Raw genomic sequence first — 13389 nt, forward strand, 5'->3', positions numbered from 1 at the left:
TTCACTTTTACTTTGCCTAAATCAAGTAGCCACAACACACTACTAAGTTGCACAAGGTTTTACTGGGCTTTTGTACCCTCAGATCAATGCACACCACTTAACAGTATCACCTCAGATCACCACTCACCACTTCCATTCCTCCGATCTACTGCCTGTAATTCACTATAAGCAACTTAAAAAGTACAGTGTATCTTCACAAGGACTCTTGTTGTAAGAGGCCTGTGTTAGCAGTTTCAGTAAGACATTATCTCATTGCTGTCAATAAAAATCATTTGATAGAATGATATTCCTGTCTCATGATTATGACAGAAGGAATGCAAACATCTCCAACAACAGATACTTTTATAAACTTGATGAGAATTTCACAGGTACACATTTCCATGAATTCTCCCTCTTTATGCAACCAAATCAGTAATCCCTGTTTTTGTATACTAATTCAATCATGCAGTCATCGATGGACTTGCCTAATTTTTGTAATCATTTTAAATTAACAAATGAACAAACAGAAACACATACTTCGTAATCAGAGCACAGTTCATCTGCTGTAATTAATAACTGAAACTTACAGTACTCCATATTATTTTTGATAAGCACAAGTGTTTCAGCAAGGGAATTCTCTTGGTCGGTGTAAAGCATCACCAGCCTGCACCTCATTTTCCCTTATCTCACAGCTAAAGGAGATATGTTTATTCTCTTTTAAAATTTATTAAGGCATTACAGTAAAGGTACTTTAAAAGCTCTAGTGCAGACCCAGTGATTCCCTCTTCAAGGAATGTAAAATTCTTCTAGGAAATGGAATATGTGTGTGTTCTGTGGCACTTTGTTCCCTATAAACGAATTAAATGAAGAAAGACAATGGAAGGGGTGCGAAGCTGCACCGTCCTAGTTGTGCTAAGTCTGACTGGCAAGCTGGGGAGAACAGCAAGACACCACAGAAGTCTTGGGAATATCTTACCCCCGCCCCCCTTTTTTTAAATTCAAAAATATTAAATATCTTCTCTATTAAAAAAAACCCCAATATATCCCAAAAGCAAAACAACCAACTACCTACAATCCTCAAGAGATGTCTCCCTATTATATTTGCTTTAAAACACTTTATTTATGTTTCAGTACAGAGATACTGAGGTGGCACAATCCCTTGGTATTGAATAATCTAGACAGAGCTAACCAACAGCACCAGGTAATTCCCAAATGAATGTGAGAAAATAAAACAGTCACGATAGCTAAAGTGTATAAAGAGATAAACAATATGCAAAAGACAGTAAGAATTATTGTTATTACAACAGTATATTATGATAATATTTTACTTGGCAGACCTTGTGTGCAGGAATGAGGTTAATCAAAATTGAGTCCAGCAGCTCCTGAGTTACTCCATCGCCTTCCATGATGATAGAACTCATCAAATCCAGCATATGCATTTGTACCTTCTGGTTGTGGCTATTACTAAGATCAGAAAGAATATTATCAATATTAAATTCTCAGATGCTGACAAATACTAACAGTACAATCAAGAAACAACGTCTAATGTTGTCCAATTTGCTCTCCCTTACACTCTCCACATTTCAAAACTATTTTACTAACTACTTACTAAAACCAACGTAACATGGACAACTATTCTAAAAGACATCACTTTCAGACACACACTCCTCCATAATGTCAGTAGTTCACACTCATTTGCTTTTCCGGTAGCTCTTCATTTAGGGATATAGACTTCTGTTCAAACATATTTATCTGCAGATTATGCAATGATTAAGTCTACCCCCAAACCTGATGATATTTTAACAGTTAATATAATGGAAGCCATTCAACTTACTTGATAACCGAAAAAAGAGTCCTAAAAAGCTGAATAAAAATTTCATTGCAATCTTCCAACTCAAAGCAGATGTTGTAAGATTTGACCCAAGCTAAATTCTGAAACAAAAATTAGGATATTTAGGCTAGTACAACTTCACATTAAGTAACATAAATATAATCATGTTAGCAATGGGTTTTTTCTATTTAAAGAAAAATAATATACAGTACATGTAAATGCTTTGGGGAAAGAGACTGGATATTTGCTTTGCATATAAATAGCTCCTAACACAGAGGGGATTTGCAACATATATCCAGAAAAAGCTAAATACAGAATGATCTGTTTTCTTAAGTACAAAAGCCGATTGACAGCATTTGTTAATATAATAAGACCTTATTTTTTCTTCATGCTATGAAACAATACAATTTTAAACATCATGTTTTAAACATCAAATACCTTGTTTGTAAATATAATACTATTTCTAAAAGCACATTGAACCCCACCACTCAGTTCTTGTCAAGAGTATGGTTTTGCAGTGTTTTTAAAGAAAAATAATACATTCCTCCTCCTATCACCAATACAGGGCCATTTACATTTTAATCAGCAGTTGAAATTTTCTCTCTTGATAAACCCCCCCAATGTATGGAATTGTAAAAAATTCCATAATAAATTTATTAAAATGAATTTTAATAAATACCAATTATTTTAACATGTCGTAACCTGCAGATTGATAAACTTACTAAACACAAACAGCATTTTAAGTAGTAAAAGAAGAAATTCACTGAACTTTAATGAGAGTGGTGTGACTTACAATATAAAAGAAATTTGCCAGGCATACTGGCACATCAGGAGAATGAGCAATTACACTTCTTAGGCTTACAGGGCTAACATCATCCACTGAAAAGTTACAACTATTGTATTACCTCTAACAAGTAAAAGTATCTGTTAAATTGAGGGCTCTTCGTGTCCTCCAAGCCTTTTAATTGTCTTGTAATAAACAAGAATATGTCCTGTCAAAAAACAAAATTTGCAAGCTTGATTCAGCAGAAAGTAAAAATACAGTCCTTTAGTAATGACATCTATCACCATTTTCAAACTCATAATGTGTGAACATTAAATTGTCTTTTTTAGGCACTGACAGAAAGCTATCACTAGCACAGATACTGGCCATCTAGCTTTCCTTTACACATCTCTGGCCCTGAAGTATTACAGTGACTTACAGGATTAAAGCAACTTCTCTTTATTAAAACTAAAAATCAGTGTACATGGGAATAGAAACTTTTGGTGGTGGTGTTGGGGGGACTGTTTGGTTTGTCTGGGTTTTTTGGGGTGAGGAGGTGGTTTATATTTTCTTCAGTAAGAATAAGGAAGGAGAAAAGCCTTTATTTTATGAAGCATTTTTACCTTAAGTTTGTCATGGGAAGTATATGGAGCTTCAGGAGCATAGATACGAAAGATATCAGCCAAGCAACATGCTACAAGGAGGCGCACATCTTTATTGGGATTCCTGAGGAAGAATTCAGACGCAAGGTGCAAGGCTAATGGGAGATACTGCTGCTTCTCATCTTCTGAGTCCTGGTCCATATCCATGAAGGTTTTTACCACCATCTGAAAAACACCAGAAAAAAAAAATTGAGTTCTGCTTTTATTCCTCATTACTAAACAATACTTCTAAAAAGGATGCAGTGCTATCAGTGACATGTCCTGCTGCATAATCACAATTAGTACTTGAATTTTTTTTGTTAGGACAAATATCAGAAAAATGGAAGCGTTAATCTGATACTTAAAGGTTCACTGAACTTCATATTTTAGATTAAGACACTGAAAACCATGTTGCAATTCTGCTTATTTTGTCAATCTTGACCTGAGGTACAGCACAGAAACTGCTGTGCACAGATGAGGTTGGAGATGGCAGCATCTCTTCCTCAAAGCAGTCCCATTGCAATTCCAAGTGAGGACTCACCCCAGTATGAATGGTGTGAGGGGCTGTAAGCCATCTGGCCTAACACATGGCTACAGTACAGTGCAGCTGCTTTAGAGCTGTGCCAGGACTAGAGGAGCCTAAGAGGCCACTCTTAATACTCCGCCTCTATTGAGGCACAGACCTCACAAAGCACTTTACGTATGCGCGATGATCTCTCTATCTAGTTTAAACAACCTAAATACTGGATAATTTAATCCCTCATGTAAAATAAGTCTTAACACTGCAGATCTCTCTTTCTGCATATTTAGAGCTGCATCATTAGCCTTATTAACATAACGTAAAAAATTCACCACACGATTTCCTTTTTTTCTTCTAGCACAGCTAAGAACTATTAATTCCTATGAAATGCCACCAAAATAGTTTATTTTTAATTATTATACAATCCCAGTTAATCAAAACTTTTCAACATAATGATCTGGCAAAACTGGAAGTAGAAGTTTAATATGAAGAATAAAAAGTTGCAGGTTTAACTTCTGGAATAGTATTTGTTAAAGGATGAGAATGACTTCCAGGACGTCAGCACAGAACAGGCAGATGTGCAATAGACTCATAGAATGACCTTTGTGAAATCAATCTTTGTGTTCCATTCCTCCATGTTACTTAAGCATCCTTAGAGTTAAAACTGTGAAGGACAGCCCACTACAGACACAGTATGCACAGTGCACACAATGAAGAGATACAAGAGACAACACACAATGATAAATCTTGATGGGTCAAATACACCTCTAAAATAATAACAGTAAAACACAAAAGAAGACTGAGCTCACACAGATAATAAATACATCTCTTACTCTAACCAGAATTTTTTGTTACAGTGTCATTCAAACGATTCTAGGGTTGCCTCTCCATTATTAAGCACGTCCCTGCTTCCAACTTCCTGTATGTGCTGTGTTTCAGCTTTCTTTCCTTCCTGAGTTTTGAAATATAGTTTCAAATTCAGATCTTATAAATTAAAATAAATGTTTGACAGCAACCTCTCCTACAGTACATTACTTAAAAGTCCTCATCTATTTCTGGAAAGGTACAAGTATAATCCAATTTGCCACAAAGACAAAAAAAGAGGAGACGGGAGAGGAGAAAAACCCTGCACAGCAACAAACAGAAAAAACCCAGAACTTTACATCCACAGCTCAGGAAAACACAAATTGTACCTTACTGGTCTGTTTCCTTAAAAATATTTTTTAGCTATTTTTTAAAGCCCTAGCTAAAAGCACAAAACCTTGTCTTGTACTGACAACTCAGGTTTGCCTGTTCCAGGGCCACGTCTCTGTGTCCTGGGGTGCATCAGGCACAGGGTAGGGGATTGTCCTGCTCTGCTCTGCACTGGGGTAGCAGCACCTGGAGTCCTGGATGCAGCCAGAAATGGATCTGCTAAAATAATCTGCTAATGAAACCGAAAACCCAAAATAAACTCTGTAGATACAAAAGGCTAAAGTCCAAATAATATGAGGTTTTGAATGTCCAAACTGGAAACTACTCATTATCACGCTAAGACAGTTTTTATTCCTGAAAAATGTGATCAAACTGTAACAAGAACCCAGCACTTTTTCGGATTACAGCAGTACTGTTTAACTGATGTCTGGCTGTACAGTTGAAACTACCTAGAACACTAATATTCATTTATATAAAAAGCATAAAGACTTAGCAGCTTTCAGAACAAAAATCTGTTATTGTACTCTGTACAAAAAGCAAGAGACAGAAAAATATTCTTTAATAATATTAATGTGACATCATCCATTCCTTTCCAAACAATTAAGCAGTCAATTAAAACACTAATTCTAGCAAATGTAAACACAATACAGCTATGCACATTTATGATTAAATTCATTCTGCATCACTTTTGATTGAATGCATCTCCATTAATTTGTCACATACTGGTACTTTAGTTAGCTTGAAAAATAAGTATTATAACTATTCTAGAAATTGACATTATTGCCATTTTTACCACAGTACCCTGAAATTCTAATTATCAGAGCAAAATTTTATTCTCCTAGGTTCTGCAAATAAGTAAGTGAAATGATCAGATTATAACACTGAAGAAATGCAAATGCCTTCATTCAAACTAGTGAGAACAGCTAAATGTGACGACTGCTAAAGTCACTCTCAGCATGTTATGAACATACTGAAAACTGGATAAAGCTTTCAGGAAGGTGTTCATCTGATTGTATCAGCCATGCAGTGTGCAAGCCAGTCACTCTGGGTTACCCTTTCACCCACTGGAGAGAAACACACAGACCCTGACTTCAAGCACAGATGTCTATGATGACATCTACAGATGTTGGCTCAGTTTTGCCCTGAAACTCTGCACCAACTATGAAAGCCACTCAGTGTGACTCAAGGCCTGAAAGGAGGGGAGATGAACAATGCCTGCAGCTTCTTGTGAGACTCTCAGCCTTTCGACTGCATTGAAACATACACACAAGGGTTGCCAAAGGGCTGTTCACACACTGCCCACATCTCCCATGCAGCTGACATGTGGCCTGTTTCCAAAGACGAAATCAGCATGGTAGCTTGCCCTTACGTGACTCAGCTGTGGCTCTTGTGCAAGAGCTATGCCTCAGACAGGAATATTAACTTCTGCTGTTCAGATCTGCAGGATTTAGGAAAACCATTTGTTAGATCAGAAAGCCATTCTACTGCTGAAATGTGCTGATGACTCCGGCAATATAAGGCGGAGAGGTATATAAACACCGAGAGGAAGAAGTAGGCAGATCTAGAAAAGCCTTGCTGCAGTTGGCAGGACAAGCATAAACCTCCAAGCCAGTCACAGCAGGGGGAAGGCGTGTACATGTTGCATTTGTTTTACTGTTCTTACACCAGCTTATTCACAGGCCTCCAAAGCAGTAACATTTAACAACCCTTGGCATATAAAAAGACCAGGGAAAATATTCAGTATTTAAAAAAATCCCTTTGCAAAGACTGAAAGAAGAAATTCAACAACTGAGCGAATTTTATACCATTTGTTGTAACAGGGAGGATACTGTAAAGTAACTTCAGTACTAGGATTAAATACAAAAGACATTTGAAAGTAAAACTTATCCAAATGGCTGTGAACCCAGATAGCAAACAGTTCAAGAGCTAGGACAATTCAAGTAGAGATGCCAAGAAAAGGCTGAAATCACAGCAGACCCAAATAATGCAACTCCGTCATCAGAGTGTTTTTGCACCTTTCCTGATACGATTTCAGCAGTACTATAGGTGATTCTTGCCATTAACTATTAACAATAAATTATATTTTTATCTCAGATCTCACAGTAAAATGTAACATAACATTTCACAGACATGTCTCTGAAAAAAATACTTCTATGAGGTACAAATTTAGGATGAGAAGTCTTTGTCAGCCTCAGATACAGTCCCATCTATCAGCCAGATGCATCAAACAAACGTGGAAAAAAGAGATGTGAAAGTATGAAGAAAAAGAAAAGAAAAATACTCAGACTGTGAGGACCAGATGATTGTTACTTCAAAATCTTCAAATTTCTGACAAATGAAATCACAAATATGGTAACATGGGTTTTATTTTCTTAAAACAGCAAACAAGCAAAATAATCTCAAACAACAAGCTGTACACGCACAACACTCCACCACCACCCCAAGCTAATGCCCAAACAAGGGAGATACCAACTAAGAAGAAAGCACTAAATACTGATGTAGTAATCAAGAAATGACATCTTACCAATACATCCAACAGGCTGACATCAACACAATTTTATAATACAAACCAAACATAGGACAGGTAAATAAACCCAGAAGTCAAGAAAAAACAGGGTAACACATAAAAGGGAAATGACTTTGATAACCCCTATCTCCAAACAACTCCTGCTTTCAATAAAGACAGTCAACACTTTACACAAGACTGACCATGACAAGAGACATAGTTTGAGCATCAAGAACAGCCACATGGAAACTGAGGAGCTTGAAAGAGATGAAAATTAGGCCAGTACTGTCTCCTTATCCCCTTCCTAAAGTGATGAACTGAAAGAACCTTTCGGAACTGAATGGATTTATTAGTGGAGAACAGTGTTATAACTGACCCTATTTCCATAAAAACCTGTGGTATGAGAAGTAGGAATTGATGGTGATAGCACAGTTACAGAATAGCAGACAAGAACAGAAATACCAAAAGATCACCATTGGTAAATCATCATATGCTTAGTGCTTAAATCCAAGAACTTAAGCTATTAAGATCTTATCTGCTGTAAACAACAGGAAAGGAGAAAGATGGACATTTAAGTAAGCAATTGTAAAGAATTTGAGGCAACCGGCTATGTACATTAAAACAATGAAAATGCAATTGCAGGATATGAAGAAGGAAAGGAAAAAACCAGCAACACAACTCATTAAATGCTAAAAATACTAAATGCTGATTGGAAACACATTACTTAGTCCTGATTATCCTCACTAATTAAAAAAAAAATAATTCAAAATGACACAGGTACAGAAGGCATTTGCCAAAGCAGCCTCAAATGTCTTCTCTTGTAAGGAGACGTTTACCAGACTGTGCTAATTAAAAACAACAACTGAAAACCTCTCTTTGGGGCCAATACTGTTTAATATCTTTATGAACGATCTGGACTAAGGGATTGGAAATTCACAGATGACACCAAGATTGGTGGGAGTGTTGTCTGCTGGAGGGTAGAAGGCTCTGCAAAAGGACCTGGACAGGACAGACTGGTGGGCCAAGGCCAGTGCTACGAGGTTCAACAAGGCTCCCTGCCAGGTCCTGCACTTGGGTCACAACAAGCCCAGGCAGTGCTACAGGCTGGGGCAGAGTGGCTGGAAAGCTGCCCAGAGGAAAAGGACCTGGGAGAGCTGGTTCACAGCTGGCTGAACATGAACCAGTGTGGGCCCAGGTGGCCAAGAAGGCCAATGGCATCCTGGCCTGTGTCAGCAACAGTGTGGCCAGCAGGAGTAGGACAGTGACTGTCCTGCTATATTTGGCACTGGTGAGGCCACAGCCTGAATTCTGTTCCCAATTCTGAGCCCCTTAGTTCAGAAAAGACATTAAAGTGTTGGATCAAGTCCAGAGAAGGGCAGTGCCCCATTTTCACTACAAAGTCTTTAATCTATACTCTCTGACAAGACATTTAATTGGCTTTGGATAACTTGGGGCAGGGAAAAAAGAAAATGAAAAGTTGAACAAAAGATGATATAAAGCATATACACTCTGAGGGGCAAAGACTGCTTTCTTCTTTATATATATCTTGCTCACCATATGAAGCCAATGAACAGGGATTCCAGATGCAATTACAAATTTATCATATGAGATGGAAAGCTGGTGTAGGAACAGCAGTGGTAGCCACTGTGACGCTCCCTAACTGGGCAGACAGTTTAACTGGCTCTTCTTCCCCTGGGCACTGACCTACACCAGGCTTTTCTTTGGAATTCTGACCTACTGACCAATCGCAAGCAAAGAGGTCACAGTTTGTCAACCTGCCACTATCTGCTCATTGGTGAATCAGCATATTCTGTATTATCGCACTTAGATCAAGCAAGTCAGACTATTTTCCAAGAACCTAGCTATTAAATCGATCCGACATATGAAAAAGCAGAAAGACTGACTACTACTTGCATTAAAAACAGCATACAGAGCAGATAGTTCATGGATTATTTGAAGTAACTTCCTTGATACACATTTCAAGTAACTACAAAATGAATTCAAATATCAAATAAATAGGACAAGTACTGTTACCAAATAGGGAGAGGGATTGTACAATTACCCACATATTATATCTTCATAATCAACACACAGTAGAATTCCAGTTCTGTTGTAAAGCTGTAAGATACCTCACAGTAGCACGAATGCAAGAGAAGGGGTGAACAACGCAAATAAAATGAGAAAAATCTAATGCCTTAATCCAAAATACTTTTCATGGCACAAATTAGAACACGCTTTTTAAATTGTGCCTCAATATTCTGCTCTGCAAAAATCAGTCATGTATTGACAGTCAACCAGATTGACATCTTGGTTAGAGCAACTCACATGGACTGCTGCAAGGAATAGTTCCAAGAAAGTATGCTTCTCAAGATTACAGTGGTGCAAAAGGAAGTAAAACTCTATCCTTCCTTCCCAGCACAAGATAATCCTAATGCTGTTACCACTGCATGTAATAAATCTTGTACTCTTTGGCCATGAACAAGCCCATGGGAAAAAATCAGATTCATGATGTGCAAAGAAAACACTGCATGCCCTTTCCTAGCACCATAACCTTGTCAAAATATATTTTGCTCAGAACTGAGTATTTTAGACAGTATCACTGATTTAAAATTTTTACTAAAGCAGGATTTGGAAGATTCAAAACCATTTCTGTACACCCATAGTTCCTTCAGCACTATATGCAACCGTAATGTGCTTTTTCCTCCAAGTAAATGTACTTTAAACCCAAGTCAATTTCTTTGGTGTTAAGCAGGTACCACTGTGTTTTGTGTAAGAACAACCTGTAAGTTTATTTACAGTCACACTATTGCAACAATACAGAATCTTTATAATCTGTCATTTCTTTAGAAGTTATGACTATTTGAGTGATCACGTGCAACTAAAATCATAGCTAGCTAGAGACAGGTTTGAATTGATCTGATACATTCCAGATCCAGCAGCAAGAAGGTAGTTAGACTTCAATGGCCAAGACCTAGAAGGGAAGAAGTTATGCCTTTCCAGTGCATAAACTCATAACAAACAACCCAATACAGGCACGGATTCTTAACCTTAATAGTGGCAAGCTCAGGAAGCCTGAAATTAACAGCTATAGATAGCCAAATCCTCTTAGATCCCCTGAAAATTCACCTTTACTTCTGTTTAGTGAAAACTTGCCTAAGATGTGATCACTGATCAATTTAAATTCAAGGTCACGAAATGTGTTACTACAGTAATTTTCAAAACTTGTATGCTATGTATCAATTAACTTATTAATTTTAATTTAATAATATGCTTCCAGGTGTTTTATCATCATCTGAGACAGCAGAAGTTTCCCATTTATCATTTTAGGCCACCACTTTCCTTGCCTTCCAGGTTCTTATTACTCTTGTCATATCCTCATCTCGTACCTTTGGAGACAAAGGGTCACTACAGCTTCAGTATTGCACAAGAGTACATTCCCACATGCAAATGAGAATACGCATCTGATTCATATAAGGGAAGCATAAAACAGTATTCACCATCTGGATCCTTACTCAGCACTAAATTCTATAAGGTTTTTCAATAGAAGCTGTTCAGTCAAAGGTTTCATTGAGCAGCCTCAACTGATGCATCAGAATTCCCTTATGTAGTCCTTCCTTTACAATTTCATGAAGTCGTAATTTTATTTTTTCTCATTATTCCTCACCATGCTTTAATCAACATGAAGCTTAAAAGCTCCCACTGGATCAATTCCACTCAAATTATTTGACTTGATACAAATTCTCCTTGGCTGTGATGAACAAAGCCAACCCACCTCATCACATTTCCCAAACAGCTAAAATGTTTTTAAGTGCACAAAGTACTACGTGACATTAGGTCACTGTATGGTTTGTCACCAACAAAAATTATTTCTTGGTATCTACCTTTTACTTACAAGCAGCTTTGGATGCATGACAATACTTGGCTACTCAATCCAAGACTCTTAAGAGTTATTTTAATGCAAGAATCATTGAGAGATATTGTTAGTTTGGCTGCACCAATATCGCAGTCCCTAAGGTATTTTGTTATCTGAGTTTTTAACTGGTTCACACAATTTTTCTATGACACAAACTATAGTCACAATCAAATCACACATTTTAACAATGTATGTATACCTCTTCTCAAATAATGAAAAGTGTGCTCATATTTATCACATTATGTTTTCACACTCACACTACCCCCAGCTCTTACACATTTATGATTTATGTGTAGTGTCACAGGACCTTTTTTTATTTTTTTTTTTTTAAGTGATTCAATCCTCAGCAGTATCTAGTTTTCATTACTGGAAAGATCTGTAATGGTATTCTCTGCAGTTTTCCTGCCAAAGACTAATAATTGTTTAAGTACCCTAAGAAAGTTCCTAAATTCTCAGAAACTTTGCTCCCACATACATAGATACATAACAAAAGAGTTTTGCAGGGGGACTAAAAAGAACCTATTTTTAAAATGTTCTAATGATAATTCAAAACATCAGCAGTTAGAAGCATTTCCTTAAGAAGTCCTCCTCCCCATGTATAATGACAAGTGTTATATATGGCCGGGGCAAAACAAAAAAACTCTTCAAACCTTATTCCCCACAGAGAAGGAGTTTCTATTTCCATATGAAATTTCGCAAATACTTTGATAATAGCCTCCAGATGTGAGAGAGGATTCTTCATAACTAGCTCAATGCTGTGTGTTAATTCATTTCCTCTTCCAAAGAGAAGGTGGTGTTACCAAAACAACAGCATTTGCATTTCTACTGTGAACAGACTGTAAGGATGCATTTTGAAGTGATTATTTAAGATCAATTCTTACAACACAATCATGTGCTAGGGTTTCACATTAAACACACCTAGAGAACTATGCTGCCAACAACACTGATGTTGTAAAGACTATATCTGTGCCTATTTCTACACTGTGGTACAGGTGCAGCCCATGGTTCATCCTACACTCTCCTGACTGTGAACCAGAAGCAGGGTACATATAAAGAGCACCATGTTTGTTCCTACTTGTGTTTTGTAGTAGGTTGATCCTGGCTGGATGCCAGACACCCACCAAAGCCTATCACTCCCCTGTATTGCTGGACAGGGGAAAGAAAATATAACAAAGGGTTCCTGAGTTGAAATACAGAGAGAGATCACCCAGCAAATACTGTCACAGGAAAAATAGGCTCAAATTAGAAATACTGAATTTACTACTAACAAAATCAGAGCAGGATAATGAGAAATAAAACCTTAAAAACACCTTCCCTTCTGTCCCTCCCTCCTTCCCTACAGCTCTACTCCTCTCCCAGCAGCACAGAAAGACAGGGAATGGGGATTATGGTCAGTTTGTCACATGTTGCTAGTCCCACTACTCAGGAGAGGAGGAGTCCCCCCTCAGGAGAGGGGTCTCTCCCACGGAAGACAGTTCTTGGAGAACTTTCCCAACAGAAGTTCATCTGACAGTTCTCCACAAACTGCTCCAGCCCAGGTCACTCTTCCATGGGGTGCAGTCCTTCAAGGACAGGCTGTTCCTGTGTGGGTCCCCAAAGGGTCTCAAGTCCTACCAGCAAACCTGATCCAGCATGGGCTCCTCTTTCCATGGGTCTGCAGATCCCTCCCTGCTCCAGACAGGCCTCTCACAGGGTCACAGCCTCATCTCAGGTATCTACCTGCTCTGGCATGAAGTCTCTTCCACAGGCTGCAGGTGGATCTCAGCATCTCCATGGTCCTCTGCAGGCTCCAGAGGCAGAGCTGATTTACCACTGCCTTCAACACAGGCTGCAGGGGAATCTCTGCACCCCTGTGGTCTTTCATGGGCTGCAGCATCACAGCTGTTTCACCATGGAGTACACCCTGAGCTGCAGGGGAATCTCAGCTTCAGGGCCTAGACCACCTCCTCTGCTACCTTCTCCACTGACCTGGACATCTGCAGAGTTCTTCCTCTCATATATTCTCACCCCTCTCTTTCTCTGGCTTCCATCAGTGCAAATAA

The 13389-nt window shown here is 38.2% G+C and overlaps 1 protein-coding gene across 2 annotated transcripts in view; it reads right to left on the bottom strand.

The window, feature by feature from the left end:
- Window positions 1-13389, bottom strand: part of PDS5A (PDS5 cohesin associated factor A) — a 78564-nt gene that overhangs the window by 44295 nt on the left and 20880 nt on the right. For both annotated transcript variants that reach the window (XM_040064177.1, XM_040064178.2), the window contains exons 3-6: window positions 3197-3400; window positions 2716-2802; window positions 1814-1911; window positions 1317-1443 (exon numbers count right to left, since the gene is read on the bottom strand). In XM_040064177.1, coding sequence (XP_039920111.1) covers window positions 1317-1443; window positions 1814-1911; window positions 2716-2802; window positions 3197-3400 — 516 coding nt within the window. The remainder of the gene's footprint in view (window positions 1-1316; window positions 1444-1813; window positions 1912-2715; window positions 2803-3196; window positions 3401-13389) is intronic.

This window comes from Hirundo rustica, chromosome 5 (assembly GCF_015227805.2).
Source record: "Hirundo rustica isolate bHirRus1 chromosome 5, bHirRus1.pri.v3, whole genome shotgun sequence".
In the NCBI taxonomy this organism is placed as follows: Eukaryota; Metazoa; Chordata; class Aves; order Passeriformes; family Hirundinidae; genus Hirundo; species Hirundo rustica.